Genomic DNA, 14,803 nt, shown 5'->3' on the forward strand with positions numbered 1-14,803 from the left:
TTTGTTTATAATGAATTAATAATGAACTTAACAAGTACTTTCTTCTTATGAACTAATAATGGGTTGTTTTCTCTGCATATTAATAGTTTCAGCTTGAAATCACTCCTGTAATTTTGGCCATCTTGAAACTTTGTATTAACATACACTTTACTAATGTTGTAAAGCCAGGATTCTTCATATAGGCTACAACATAAATTGATAATCAATTTTCTTAGGAATTGTACTGTGCATATCTGATCTTGTCTTCAAATCTCGGAAAATTTGTTGTGCTTAGCTTCTCTTCTGTTTTATGAAATGCTTTATATGCAAAAGGAGTTCTTTTACCTTAAACACCTGTGAGCCATCAGTCTAACTTTTTGTTGTAAGGAGATTTGAATAATAACTTCATTTGATCCATAGTTCTGGTGTGAATTTTTTGTGTTAAGCAGACATCTGTTTAATCCAAATTTTTGGACAATATATTATTATGAATGTGGAGAACCGAACAAATAGGCAGATGCTATTATAGGAATCATTTTAACTTTTAAAACTCAATCCCAGGAACTACTACCAGTGGTTTTTGTGGGGTTGGTTTATTTGTTTTAATGCTGAAAGCCAAAGCCAGGGGCTGATTCTTACTAGACAAGTACTCTACCACTGAGCCACTCATCACCCCCATCAGAGTATTTTGGGGGTTCTGCACCTGAAGGGCCACATTTTGGGAATCATGGTTCTGCAATTGTCGTGATTTACAAAGCAAGAACTCCTGTTAGAAAAACACTGGGTGTCCCATTAAAACCTGCCAGTCAGTAAAATAAATGCTCCCCATCTTGGTCTCCTTTGCTCTTACTGTGATGAAATACCCTGAGAAAAGCAACTTCAGCGAGAATGGGTTTGCTCGGCTCACCCTTCAGGGTTACAGCCCATCATGAAGGGGGAGTCAAAGGAAGGGAATGTCAAGAAGTTGCTCCCATCAAATCCACAATCAGAAGCACTGTGCACAGCAAATATCTCCATCTTATATAGCCCAGGATCAAAGCCAGGGGATGGAATGGCAATAGTCCTATGTAACACAGACGCCCAGAGGCCATTTTCACTGATGATAATTCTAGATTCTGTCAAGTTAGCAATGCCAATCTTCACGCCCCATTTAGTTAATCTTGTACTTTAGACTTTTATGGTTCTTAGCTTCACAATAGATTACAAAGCACTTAGTTGTGTGGGTTGTTACTTTTAAATGTATAGGTTTTGAAGCTATATTTATTATAACCTATGTATTTTAAGTATCTGGGGGAGACATTCTGCCTGATGTATCACTGTATTGGCTTGTCCACAGGCTGCTAGCCCAGAAGTTTTCTTGGGGTACCTTCCGCCATTCCTCTGTGACCTTACGTCCAATCAAAACTCAGGAAGGGTGATTCCTCAGGATGGACCCATTGAAGAGAAGATTTTATGGCTTCTTGATAGTCTTAGATTCTATTCCAATGTTTCTTAAAAGATGAGCTGGAACAATAAAAGGGAAAGCCTCGTGCATAGCCACGGAAGTACCACCTGTTTTCCTTGTCCCTGGGTTGTGGCCACAGCATCCTGACTTCCCTCTAGGGAAAGAAAGTACGGGGAACTTCTCAGAATCCAGGGAATTCTGCAGAGAGCAGGCACACTGCAACTTTGTCACATGTGCATGAAATGTGTGTTCTAAATGGACTCATTTGTTTGACAACTTTGTGACATTTCAAGTTCAATAATCACTCATTTATGAGTCTAGTTCTTCAGAGATTATGCCATCTAAAATTTTTACATTTCTTCTAATCAGTGATTCACCAAAGGGTGTGTACTTATACCAGCCTTAGCATAAGTCAATTTGTACATCTGCCCATTTAGAAAACATACAGACTTAGGCATTCCTGTAACATTTCCTAGTTACATGCTGTAGTGTTTCTCATTATGGCATTACTTATAGACTAAAGTCTCTCTGTGTGTGTAAGTGTGTGTGTGTGTGTGTGTGTGTATGTGTGTGTGTGAGTATGTGAGTGTGTAATTATGATATGCATACATATAGGCATGAATACAAATGCAGCATCTTCAAGGCATGCATAGCTAATTTTAAATATTTAATATGATGAACAACTGAACTATTAAACCAAGAATAAGTGGAATAAAATGCAGAAAATATGTTTATCACATTTTTAATTTATTTATGTTTTTGTGTGTTTATCACATTTTTAAGGGATAATTAAAAACAATCTCTAAATGATGACATATAGACCTAGGCCCTGGTTTTAATAATTAAAAATCATAACAAAGAATGTTTTTACTAATTGAAATCTGTTTTGACAAGCCCTTATTTCCCTAATAAGATGACTTCCTGAAAGTACCACAAGAAGTTAATGAATCTCATGTTAATTAGGTTTGAACTTTTCTTCTGGGGTATTCAAATGAAAAAACCTGAAACACAGTACATTCAAATTGCTTTTACTCAACTGACTGTTAGTGACAAAGTAAATATAATATATGGTAGTATTATACATGAATGCAATAAGAATCTATAGCATTCAAACTAGAATTTCCTAATTTTGAACATTAATTTGTCTTTTAAATTCATTTTGTTTCTGATAATTCAAACACTAAAGTAATGTTTTACAAGTATTTCTTAATTGCCCAACTGAGACCTTCCAGAAGAGAATGTATTCTCAGCAACTAACAAGTATGTGTCCTTTTCTTGTTGTTTTGTTAGCCTCTTAGCAAGTACCCTGCTGTGTTCAATGACATTTCATTCTGGCTGCCCTCTGAGAATTACATGGAGAATGATTTCTATGACATCGTCCGAACAGTCGGGGGAGACCTGGTGGAAAAGGTTGATCTTATAGACAAGTTTGAACATCCAAAGTAAGTGAAAAGCTCTCCGATTTTCTCCCTTACCATCTCTGTGTGACCAATGGGACCTGGAGACTTGCAACAGAGTTTCGCTGAAACCCATTGCGCCAAGACATACTGTCTTCTAAATTCTTACTGGAAGGGAGGGTGTGTGTGAAAACTGCCCTCTCGGAAGATTTCCTAAAATACATTCTTATCCTTTCCTGCCTCGGTAAAGAAAGTGTCTGAAACAGTATTTGCAAGGTCTTTTATCTGAGCAGGGGTTTCTGGCCATGTCACCCTCCAGGTGCAGAGTTGATGAGACAGGGGAAGAAGTCTGCGATGCAAACCTTAGTGCACATTTACTAAGCGACACAAGAGCCACTGTTGGTCTTCATGGTCACTGTGCTCCAGTGTCTTCCCTGAACTTGCTGTCTGGTGGGAGGGGCACATAGTACATAAATAGCTATACACCCTGGTGGTCTAATGAGGGAAAACACATTATTAGTCCATCAACGAGCTGATGCCAGCTGGGAGATTGGATCAGCTCTTAAAGATATTGAAGGTCAGAAAATAAACATGATGACTGTAATATCCCAGCTGCTCCAGAGACCGAGGCAGGAGGATTGCAAGTTCAAAGTCAGTTTGAGCTATAGAGTGAGTTCAGGGATGGGCTGAGACCTTAATGTGATCCTGTCCCAAGTTTTAAATAATAAATAAAAAAGGACTGAGGATGTAGCTCAGTGGTTGAGCATTTGAGTAGCATGTGGGAGGTTCCAGGTTCAATGTCTAGCACTATAGAAAATACTCAGAAAAAAAAGTATGCTGAGCAGTCTAGGAATGGGAAATGAACATTCCAGAAAGCAGACTTGAAAGCCAGGCATAATCTCTCATGCCTATTTTCATAACACTTGGAAAACTGAGGCAAGTGGATTGCTTTGAGTTCAAGGACAGCCTGGGCTACACAGTGAAACCCTGACTCAAAAAGTTAAAAAAGAAAAAAAAAGTTACATAAACCAAAATAGAAATCAGCTTAGAATCCTCTGATGGTGGGACAGTGGCACATACAAGATGCTGAAGCCAGCAAAGAAATGTGGCTCGAGGCGCTAGGGGGAAGCCAATGAGAAGAGGTGACTCTTAGGTAGAGATGTGTCCATAGGATCAGGCCACGCCAAAAGGTGCAAGTCTGAGACTTGTAGTTTACATTAGCTGTGACTGGAAGTGTCATAAGTGTGTGAGCAGGAAAGATGGAGAGATGCCCACCTTCCTGGCTCATCGTTCTCCAAAGAACCTTCTTGACTCCCAGCTGTTGGAGATTGGATGGTCACTGAATCTGACCTAGCACCCTTCCACGCCCCCTTCCTGGTCTTCACACTTGGATCACACCCATAATGCTGCTCTTGCACGTCCACTCTCTACCCTGCCAAGCACAGTCTCTCTTGTTTTGTTTCGTTAGCTCTCCTTTCCCTGGATGAAGGTCTTTGGTGCTCTCGCTTCCAGCTTTTGCCTCATTTTCCCCAATACTTAGAGATCCTAAAGTTCATTGTCAAAGGCAATGTTTGCTCAAAAACCTGTGGAAACAGTATCCTATGACCTGTGTGTCTTTAAAACCGGCAGTCTGTTTATACCTAAATGACTGTCACTTGGATCAGACATAACGTGTAGTGTTATTCCCTTTCTTCTTGAGTTTAACTTTGTATGAAGAATTTAAGGCCACACTTGACCATTTTCACTTTTGTCCTAAAGGATTTTTTTGTTGTCTAAAAAGCCGGCTCACTTGATCAGGATCCCCCTCGGTGGGAACCTTCCTCCCATGTGTATCTTTCAGAAATGAGAGTTGTCTCTGCTTTTGCTTTAGGTGAGCTGTCTTAAATTCTTTCTTTATGGGTTCATTCTGAGAATGTCCATCATCTGACTCTGCTCCTATTATTTTTCTCTCTCATCTTCTAAATCTCTTTATTTCCACTTTAGCTAGAGGCCTCCTTACTATGATAGTCTCTGGCCCTAGGTCTATCTTTTCTGTCTCTCCCCCTGTCCACACATCTATATTCATCTTCGGTCACTGCTTCCCCCTTTGTGGCGTCCTGAGAGCTCACATCCTGTTCCTCTAATCTTGGTATGTCTTTTGTTATTGTTGTTGTTGTTGTTGTTGTTTCAAGACAGGGTTTCTCTGTGTAGCCTTGGCTGTCCTGGAACTCACTCTGTAGACCAGATTGGCCTCAAACTCAGAGCTCCACTTGCCTCTGCCTCCTGGGTACTGGGATTAAAGGTGTGTGCCACCACTGTCTGGCTTCCCTATGTCTGCTTTATCATGCTCATTACAAAGAAGTTGCTTTACTTGGTTTTAACGAGTCACTGCAAAATATTTAATCAGAAATTGTATGCGCTCAGTGGCAGCAATCTTTCCTCTTAGTAGTTCTTGCTCATAAGCTTTTTTACCACTTTCTTCATTCACTCTGTTTTGATTGATGAGTGTGTGGTAGAAGTGGGATTGCCTTTTTGTAACTCATTTGAATGCATCGGGTTTCCTAGACCAAGTGTTTGTACAAGCTTGGTAGGGGAGGTTGGGAGTTGGCCTGGGGCAGGGGATGGGGGGAGGACACTCAAGTCCTCCTTCATGGTAACTTGTTATATCAGCAAGGTTTCTTTCCCTCTCTACTCCCAAGAACCAACTCTTTGCTGTACTGGAGAGAGAACCCAAGGCTTCCCATTTGCCACTCTACTACTGAGCTATGTCTCTTGACGTATTTTTGCTTTTTATGTTAAAATGAGGTCTCACTCAGTTTCCCAGGCTGGCTTTGAATTCACTCTAGTTCAGGCGATCTTGAACGTGGATCTTCCCATCTTGGCCTCCTGAGTGGCTAGGATTACACACTTACACTGCCAGGTCCAGCCTCATCTTCCTTTCCTATCTCTGACCCAAAGTCTATACTTGTTCAAAACAGATGTTCTCTTGTTTATCCCAGAATGGACATTTACTGACACTTCCTTTGCACTTTAGATTATAAACCTCAGTTCTTGAGTAAAAGCAAAGCAATTTGTTGGGGTCTTTTGAGAGAAGATATTACGGGTGTTTCTTTGCTTCATCCTATTGGCTTTCTACTTGAGTTCCACTTTTGGAACCTGTTTGTGCTACTTGTCTCCTGACTCTCCTAGAGTGCCTGACTGAAACTCAATGTCTGCTGCTCTAGCGGCTCTTTTGTACCAAAGTGTGACGCTGTCTGGAGAGCAGTACCAAAACTGCTGGCCCTGGGGCCTGTCACCTCAGCCCTGGTACTGTAGGTGAGACGAAAGCAGTGTGTTGAATACAGGTGTTTGTCGTTCACATCCAAAGTTAAACCTAGTCCATACCACTGAGGAGCAGGTCTGAGGAAAGATGTTCTTTCGCCGTGTTGCTCACATTCACACAGTCTCTTGGGCAGAGGTCGTCATGCTTTCCCCAGTTAATATTAAGACTGTTAAGCGTTTTCACTTTGTGGACCTTCTTGTCTCTCCACACGACCTGACTGGCACAGCAAAAGCTGCCATAAACTGAGTGCACGTGGCCAGGCCTGCCTGTGCCCCAGGCCAACCTAGGAGTCAAATGTGGCCTGTGAGCTACAGTTTGCTGTCTCAAGACCCCACTCTGAGTCTGCAACTCTGGCCTGGGAGGTTGTCCTTCCTGAACATCCTGCACGCCCTTCCTCTTTGAAAGGCCTCGAGGCTTCCTACACCCCTCTCTTCCCATGGAAGACTCTCTGATCATCCTATACACCCCTCTTCCCATGGAAGACCTCCTGAGCAGCCTGCACCTTCTTTCCCATATAAGGATCCTTGAGCGTCCTACACCCCACGCCTTCTCCCCATCCCAAGGCCCCTTGAGCATCCTGCATCCCCTCACCCCATTAGAAGGCACCTGGCTGGGTGAGGAGTGAACTGTGGCCTAGACTGAACTTGTCAATACCCTCCATGAGAGTGTTCTCTGCAGACATAAGTGAACAATGCTACAAAGGAGCCTGAACCTGACATCCAGAACATATGGAGGAAGCACAGAGAATCCTCTCTGAGATAAATAAGTGTTGAACAAATTGCATATTGTGTTTTGAACAAGAGCACATCTCAGGATGTCTGAGGGAAACATAATCTACTAAATATGGGGCTAATTTCATAATGTTCAACAAATAGAGGAGTTTTGTCTCAATTACAGATAACAGTCTGTCCCCTGCAGGAAGATGGATGCATGGCTTAGAAGAAAATGGCATTCGGTTCTAGCTGGTCATTCAGAACCTTCTTCCAGAGGGGCACTGTTGCTTCCTCTCTGGGCCACTTAATGTACTAAAGGGAGTCTGTAGTTCAAAAGTTTAACCTAACAACAAATGCCGTCGTGGCCACCCCTTCCCAGGGTTGCTGTCCGGGCCCCTGTGGACTATTGCTCTCTAGGCATGTCCTGAGTAATGAAGGCAAATCATAAGTCATCCTATGTGTGCCTTCAACTCCCTTAGAAGGCAGCAATCATCTTTAGTCTCTGCAGCTTTAAGTTCATGCAGCTTTAAGACTAATAGTGCCAAGTTTATTTTTTTATGCGACACAATTGTTCAGAATAGTTTTAGCCTAGGGCATGAGAAAGAGTAAAGAGAAACTGGGAAAAGCAGAACATTTTCTCCAGGCTCCCACTTCATTTGCATATGGCAGCAGGTTCTTGTGAATTATAGAGATAAATTATCAAATAAAATGGCCTCAAATCGGATGAGTTCTGATGAGCTTAAGACATGTTGTTGAGAGAATTAAAATTTTTGGGTTTTTTTTTTCTTTTGCATATTTGGGTTGGCACGTAAGAAGTGTACAGTGGTAAAAATGCAGGTGTCTGCAGCAGATACAGATGTCCCTGCACCGGCTTTGCTCGTAGACACAAGTCTCTCTGGGACTGCAGTACTGCCGCTGTTCATATGGTCGTGATGGGTGTCCTCTGAACCTTGTTGGTCAGAGCTGTGACTCTAGAGGGATAAATCAGCCCTGTGACTCACTCAGGATTAGTGTCACTTTTCCTCTCAGCTCTCTAGAGCTTGTACCCGCTTTTGTGACCAATCATTTCACTTACTAAATTGTCATAGAGGGTGTTCCCAAGCACTGCCATTGTCATGGGCTTCCAAAGGGGTCTTCACTGGCAGAAGTACTTCCACAGGGTAGTAGCCTGGCTGTCTTGGGACAGAGGATTTATTTAAGGATTTACTTGAATCTTAACTATAAGGGTCTTGGGAACTGAGGCAGACCTAAAGGGCAGCGATCCTCCACATCTGGGTACCTTGATTCTGTCACTTTTCTTCCTTTTCTCAACAGGCCTGTATTTAGCTCCCCCACTTTATACATACATGCCAACCTCTGTCTCCCTCGTGGCACACAGCTTCCCCTGGATAGTTTTTCCCATCATTCCACAGTGGCTTTTGGCCATAGCTCGACTGGCAGAGTTCACTGTCACCACCTTGGGGCAGAGTGTTTGATCAGGCTGCCTTCTGGGGCTCTCTACAGTCAGTGGATAACCCCTATGAGGCCAGAGGCCAGTGTCAGGCTTGTCGGGGCCACTCGTCAAACAGCCATGCTGTTTGTACTCTCCAGCGCAATTTCACATAGAAAGGCTGGCAATACAGTTCTTTCAGACTAACCCACAAGGGCGACCTCCCTTCCCTGGCCAGGTTGCTCACGTGCACACTTCGTGACTGCTTCACATTGCTCCTTCCTGTCTTGTGCTCTCCATTTGCACAGGTGCTGTGTGAGGGCAAGCGCTCCTTGAGGGCTGCTGCTTAGTAGACACCATGTTTGGAATGTTGCCGTCTTTCTGAAACCTGTGCCAGAGTTTAATCACCACTGTGCCAGTCCTGAGAGGTGGCCTTTAGAGAAGTGGGTGAGTCAGGAGGCCTTTCGTCCTAGAGGAGGATTCAGGGCCTATGTTTCTCACAGTCTTGGTCCTATGAGAGTGTATGAGAGGAGCCTCTACTAAGCATCACCAGACACTGGATCTGCTGCTGTCTCCATTTCCTACTTTCCAGAACTGAGAGGAATTGCTTTATGTTGTTTATGAATTGCCCAGGCTTAGTTATTTTGTTACAGCAGCAGTAAACTAAGGCAACAGTAGCTAACTTCCATCTTCTCTCAGTGTTCACAACGGTGGCCAGAGCCTCACTCCCCTCACTCAGGGTGCTTGATGAGCGGATAATTAATCTTCCTTCTTAGAAGAGTTCTTAGTGCGGGGCAATGTGTATATTAGAAGCAGCTTAGAACATGTAGTTGGAAGCTGTAGATCCAGTCTTAAGCTCATGTGTGTAATATTCTGTTCTGACCTTTATTTTCTCATCTGCTATTAGGAGTGATATTTTCCTTGATTGGTTACTTTAAAATAGAGCTTTGTGTGTGAAATATACTGAGATAATTAGCTATTATTTTTTTGTTTAAAATAAACAAAAGACAGTAACTTCTAAACACTCCTGGTAGAGATGGGAGACTTGGGTTTGTCAGCCAGGTCCATTTGACTGCAAGCCCTGGGAGTGAGGAGAAGAAATGGCCATCCAGTGATGTGCCTTCACCCTGTAGCTTGATTGAATTGTTAAATTGGGGAGGGGCACCATTGAGAAGAGGCCTCGATACTGATCAGCAGAGCTGTGCATCCGTCATGGCTATTCCCTGGGTCCTGGGCTGAGAAAATGTTGTAGACAGAGGCAGGTGGGATGACCCCTCTAGTTTGCTTGTCATTCCAGGTCTTGTGATGAAACCAAGTGAGTGCCCTATCTGAACTTAAAGATTCCTTAACAATCTTTTGTAATGATTATAATAATAGTAGCAGTAATATAATAACCAACAGTCTGCTAATCTGAGGAATACTTCAGACAGTACAGAAAGCCTGTCTGAAGTTGTGTTCCTTGAGAGTGACAACTTGTAGTATCACAGAGATGGCCAGGGGCAGCAGGGTCTGCCTTTGAACTCACCTGCCCTCCTCCCTTTTCCTTCTTTTACTGCAGAGCTGCTGCAGGGGCCAGAGACTGTCTGTTGTACTTCTAATGGCCTGGAAGGCAATCCTAAGGAACTATTTTTAGCTTCAACCCTGGCTTTTAGCTTTCTTTCTTCTTTCCCCAAGCTGCCCCTTGCTAGCACTCCATGAAGGGTCCATCATATTACTTCTCACAGCAGGCCTCTGTGCTCAAACATCAGCCAAATTGAAGCAGTTACCTTAGTCCCTCATTCCTGCTCTGTTTGCCAAAGGATTCTATGGAATGGCCTTCAACCCTGCCCTGGTCCTCAGGAAATTTAAGGAAAGGCATTAAATAAACAAGCACCCTTGTTTCAAAGAAAGGTAGCACCATACTTTCCCTTAAACCCTCTAGTGACTTTTGCAGGTCCTGGTCCAGCTGAATCACGAGGACAAATGGAGCTTAAAGTGGAAGGCCTCCCAAATCCCAGGTGGACCGAGCAGAATGTGGGAGAGGGAGAGAAAGACAGAGATGCGAGCAGCATCACACAAGCTTGGGGACATGCGGGAAACACCCCAAGTTCAGAAGGGCTCGCCGCTGCCTCTGTCCCTTCCCACCACTAGAAAGGAATAGCTGGTTAACTTATAATGATCAGGGATCTACGTATGACACAGCTCGAGTCTGGGAAGTCCAAGAGCACAGCGTCAACATTGGGGTGGGGGTGGGGTTCCTGCTATATCACAGCATGAGGGAAAGAGGAGCAGAGCCATGATCCCACTGGGGGACTCCTCCTCCCCCATCTCCTGATCAGCATTGTTTCCAGTCTGAGTCTGCTTCTCTGTTACTGTGATAAAACACTGACCGCAAATGCTTTGGGGTGGAAAGGGTTTATTTTAGTTTATAGGTTACAGTCCATCGTCAAAGGAATCCAAGGTAGGAGTTTAAAGCAGAAGTATGAAAGAATGCTGCCTCAGGCTTGTTCTAGCCAGGGTGGCACCACCCACAGTGTCTTAGGTCCTCCTCCATTAATTAGCAATCAAGAAAATGCCCACACAGAGCCAATCTGGTGGTGGCAGTGTCTCAGTTGATGTCCCTTCTTCCCAACTCTATCAAATTGACAACCAAGATTAGCCATTATCCTTCCAAAAGGCCCCACCTCCAGATGCCACCAACTATGAATTGGGGGGTAAGTTTTTAACATGAACTTTTGGGGGTATTCATTCAAACCTCAGCAGAAGACTTGTTTTCTCTTACTAAACGTTAGCTTATCTGGTAGAAAATCGGGAAAGTTGTTGATCTAATTCTATTTGCCTTTCCTTCCTCTGGGGACGCTGTTGGCCAGGAAGACTTGAGGCTGGGAAACAAGTTGAGGGATGTCTGTTGGTTTGTCTGGTTTGCTATTGTTTTAAGTTTACTATTCCAGAAACAAGAAAACATTCTTGTGTCTTTCCATAAAGTTAAAATGTACTGAATAGCAAATTTACAATGTAAGTCGCTTTTATAGACAAAACTTTGCCTGGCAACCCCATTTCCTATGGTAATCTGGTCAAGGTGCACACAGGTTCTTTTATCTCTCTAAACTTCTACCTCTTATCACATATCACACAATACACTTACATATCCTTTTGTTCCTCTGTACCCATGCTGTAACATGTATGTGTGTGTATGAGTGTGTGTTACAGAATGTTTGTGTGTGTGTATATATATTATCTGTAATGTTTTACACACACACACACACACACACACACACACACATATGCTAAAGATACAGCTATAAAGTTTTAAGAGATATCAGCGGTGCTGATAGACAGTAATGGAACTGTATTGATAAGATAAGGAACCCAAACCAGCTCTCTGAAAGAACCTGCTGCTACAGTCTGGGCAGAGAACTAAGATGAACACCCCACCTCGAGGTGAAAGGGCAGGACTAGGTTCAAAGCTGCAGCCAGTGATTGGATGAAAGGCAGGTCCAGATGGGCAAACAGAAGGACAAGCAGACAGCAGCTGAGTAGGCTATGTTAACAACAGGGACAGGTTTTAATTTTCTGCCTCTTGGTCCTTGACTGACATACTGGTTCTTGATGTACATGGTCTGCGACATATATACTGGGTATGAGATAATTGGTCATGAGTGTCATGGCATCTTAGTGGTGGATATCTACATTTTTATGGAATGCACGTGAAGGAGTTAGACCTTTTCCTCAGTCTGGAATGTCTGATAAGCTCCTGGGCTTGATTTCGCTGATACAATTTTAATATGCCACTGTGCCCCCAAATCAAAGTTCATCATTATAAACATATAAAACAGAACCTTTTTACTCCCAGAAATAAGTCATGCACCATGCCAAACAGATAGTACTATTTGTGTGTCCACCTAAGTGCATACGTGTCCTTCCTTAAAGTCTGCGTGTAAAATGGAATCCCTTGGAGACAAGGTGCAACCTGAAGAAAACACTGTTTTTATATAGTCTGGAGCATTTTAGTGTAGGACACACCTAATCATCAGTGTTTGCTTGCTTGCTTGCTTGTGTTTCTGTTTCAGACAGTCACTCCCTAGGCAGCCCAACTGGCCTCAGACTCACTGAGGTCCTCCTGCAGATACCACCACACCAGATAAGACACACCTCAAGAATCTGAGCACCTGGAGAGAGGGCTCAAGAGTTAAAAGCACCTACCATTCTTGCAAGAGCATCCAAGTTCAGTACCCATGTCCACATCAGCAGTTCACAAACCACCTGTGCTTACACTCACAGAGGAACCAACGGCTCTTCTCTGGCTTTTATGACATTACACTCACATGAACTCACACACACACATGCGTGCACACATACACACACACACATACACACACACACACACACACACACCCCTCATATAATTAAAATAAAAAAATCTTTTTTAAGAATCTAGATGAGAAAAGAGTTTGGGCTAAGACCAGATCAGAAAGAAGCTTACTGGAAGAATATTTAAATGAAATCCATAGGAAAGGTGAACTGTTTGAGGAAGATATAGCGGTGATAAACCTAAGTAATTACCTAAGGTAATTACACAAGGTACACTCCTGATTGTGTACCCAAGAGAGCAGTGTTTGAAAGTGAAGTGGAGACAGAGAAGACAGAACAATGTCCTGGTTATTTTGGACTTCCCGGATTTGGGGATATGGCCACAAGAGCTTCTGAGAGGGCCAGGGTCATAAAGTATCCTGACTGAGTAACTCTTACTCCAGAGAAGACCTAGAGGCCTTGTGGGTGTCTGGCTAGGAAAATCAAAAGGAAGCAGCACTCTGGAAACACCAAGGTTCACAGAGGGTATAGAGAAAGTGTGACTGAAGGAACAGAGGCTGGGGGATAGCTTTCTTGCAAGATTCTTTCCCTTTCTGTTAGAATGCAGGCCTGATGGCAAGGCTCTGATGCTGAGGTCCCCAGTGGTCAGTGTAATGGGAGAAAATGCTCTGCGGTGAGATGCGTGTTCCTGCATAGATGCACACCACACACTGTGCCTTCATTTCCACAAATGTTAATGATGAGACAGTTCTGGTTTTAATTATGTATGTATCTGTCCAATGCTTTTGGGCCAGTGTATTGTGACCAGAAACTAGCCTACAGCCTCTTCTTAGTTATATTTCCCCAAATGTCATTTGAGAGAATGCCATGGGAACTTTTTCCTGCCATTTCTGTTTTTATTTTTCATCCTTGTACAGCTAGTGCAGAGGACAGCTGATGGATTTATAGTCCCCTTCTGGGCATGAATTACTCAGATGCTGGATTAGAGATGAGAACTCTGGGCCAGAAAGATGGCTCACTCTGGGTGAAAGCGCTTGCTGCCAAGCTTGACAACCTGTCTTCAATACCCAGAACCCACCTGGTGGAAGGCAAGAACGGATTCCTCAAGTTGTCCTCTGACCTTCATGTACCCACCATGGCACGCATGTGCGCACGCACACACACACACAAAATGGACACTTGTTTAAAATGTCTTAAGGATGATAGTTGTGCTGGAGATATAGTTCAGCAATTAAGAGCATTACTGAGTGTTCTTGCAGAGGACCTAAGTTCAATTCCTAGCACCCACATGTAGGTCACAACCATCTGTAACTCTAGTACCAGTCTAGGGAATCCAATGCCCTCCTCTGTCTTCCTCAGGTGCTGGGCACACGAGACTTCACAGACATACATGCAAGCAAAACCCTCACTACATAAAATAAAATGAATCTTAGGGAGAGAAAGAGAGAGAGAGAGAGAGAGAGAGAGAGAGAGAGAGAGAGAACAACTTCCTAGCAACTGAGGTGCCTCACCTAACTTATTCTCATTATTCATTAAATCCAGTTCATGATACTTATCTAAGTGTCTAATTTTAAAAGATGGCATACAAATGAAAATATAGATTGGATTTGAACCATATATTAATCAGCGTTTCTCAAAATAGGAGACCAAAACAACCCACCTGTTAAAGTGTATATACTTCCCTTGTGCTTTAGGTGGTAGGGGAGTCTGTGCCCCTGCTGTGTGGAACTGTCACCTCCATGTCTGGGGGACCAAAGTGAAATACAATGCGAAGTACACATGGCTCTTGAAATTTTGCCTGCCCTCTGCTCACTTCTCCAGCTAAAAACAGCCTCCCCAAAATGAGAGAAAGACACCAGGAAAGGAAGGGAGGGGAAATAGAAGAGGGACAATTATAGATTTTTCTAACCCAGATTGAACTGGGGAATATTTCTTCATAGAACATCTTAGTTTTGGGATTCCTACTGCTCATGAACCTTCTTAATTCTGAAATAATGTTATACCATGTCTGATGCAGGAATACACCTGCAATATTAAACAGATCAAATTCTTGAGAAGACTAGCATGAATTGGTGCTATTCTTAGCACTGTATGAGTAAAAGAGATCAATATAGAGATTCAAGATGAAAAATTCTCATTGTTAATCCAAAACCCAAATTCAAGGTTCCCCTAACCTTCAAAACTGATTCCAGGTTCCTGGGGGGGTCGGGGGCAGATGTCTCAGAGATTTGAACCAGGAGTTTCCAAGCA

General features: G+C 43.1%; 1 protein-coding gene across 7 annotated transcripts in view; it reads left to right on the plus strand.

Moving 5' to 3' along the window:
• The window catches only part of Fars2 (phenylalanyl-tRNA synthetase 2, mitochondrial), a 427,446-nt gene that overhangs the window by 288,275 nt on the left and 124,368 nt on the right, over nucleotides 1-14,803 (plus strand). For all 7 annotated transcript variants that reach the window (XM_087896532.1, XM_087896535.1, XM_087896533.1 and 4 more), the window contains one exon: nucleotides 2,714-2,865. In XM_087896532.1, coding sequence (XP_087752658.1) covers nucleotides 2,714-2,865 — 152 coding nt within the window. The remainder of the gene's footprint in view (nucleotides 1-2,713; nucleotides 2,866-14,803) is intronic.

This window comes from Myodes glareolus, chromosome 14 (genome assembly GCF_982192425.1).
Source record: "Myodes glareolus chromosome 14, mMyoGla1.1, whole genome shotgun sequence".
In the NCBI taxonomy this organism is placed as follows: domain Eukaryota; kingdom Metazoa; phylum Chordata; class Mammalia; order Rodentia; family Cricetidae; genus Myodes; species Myodes glareolus.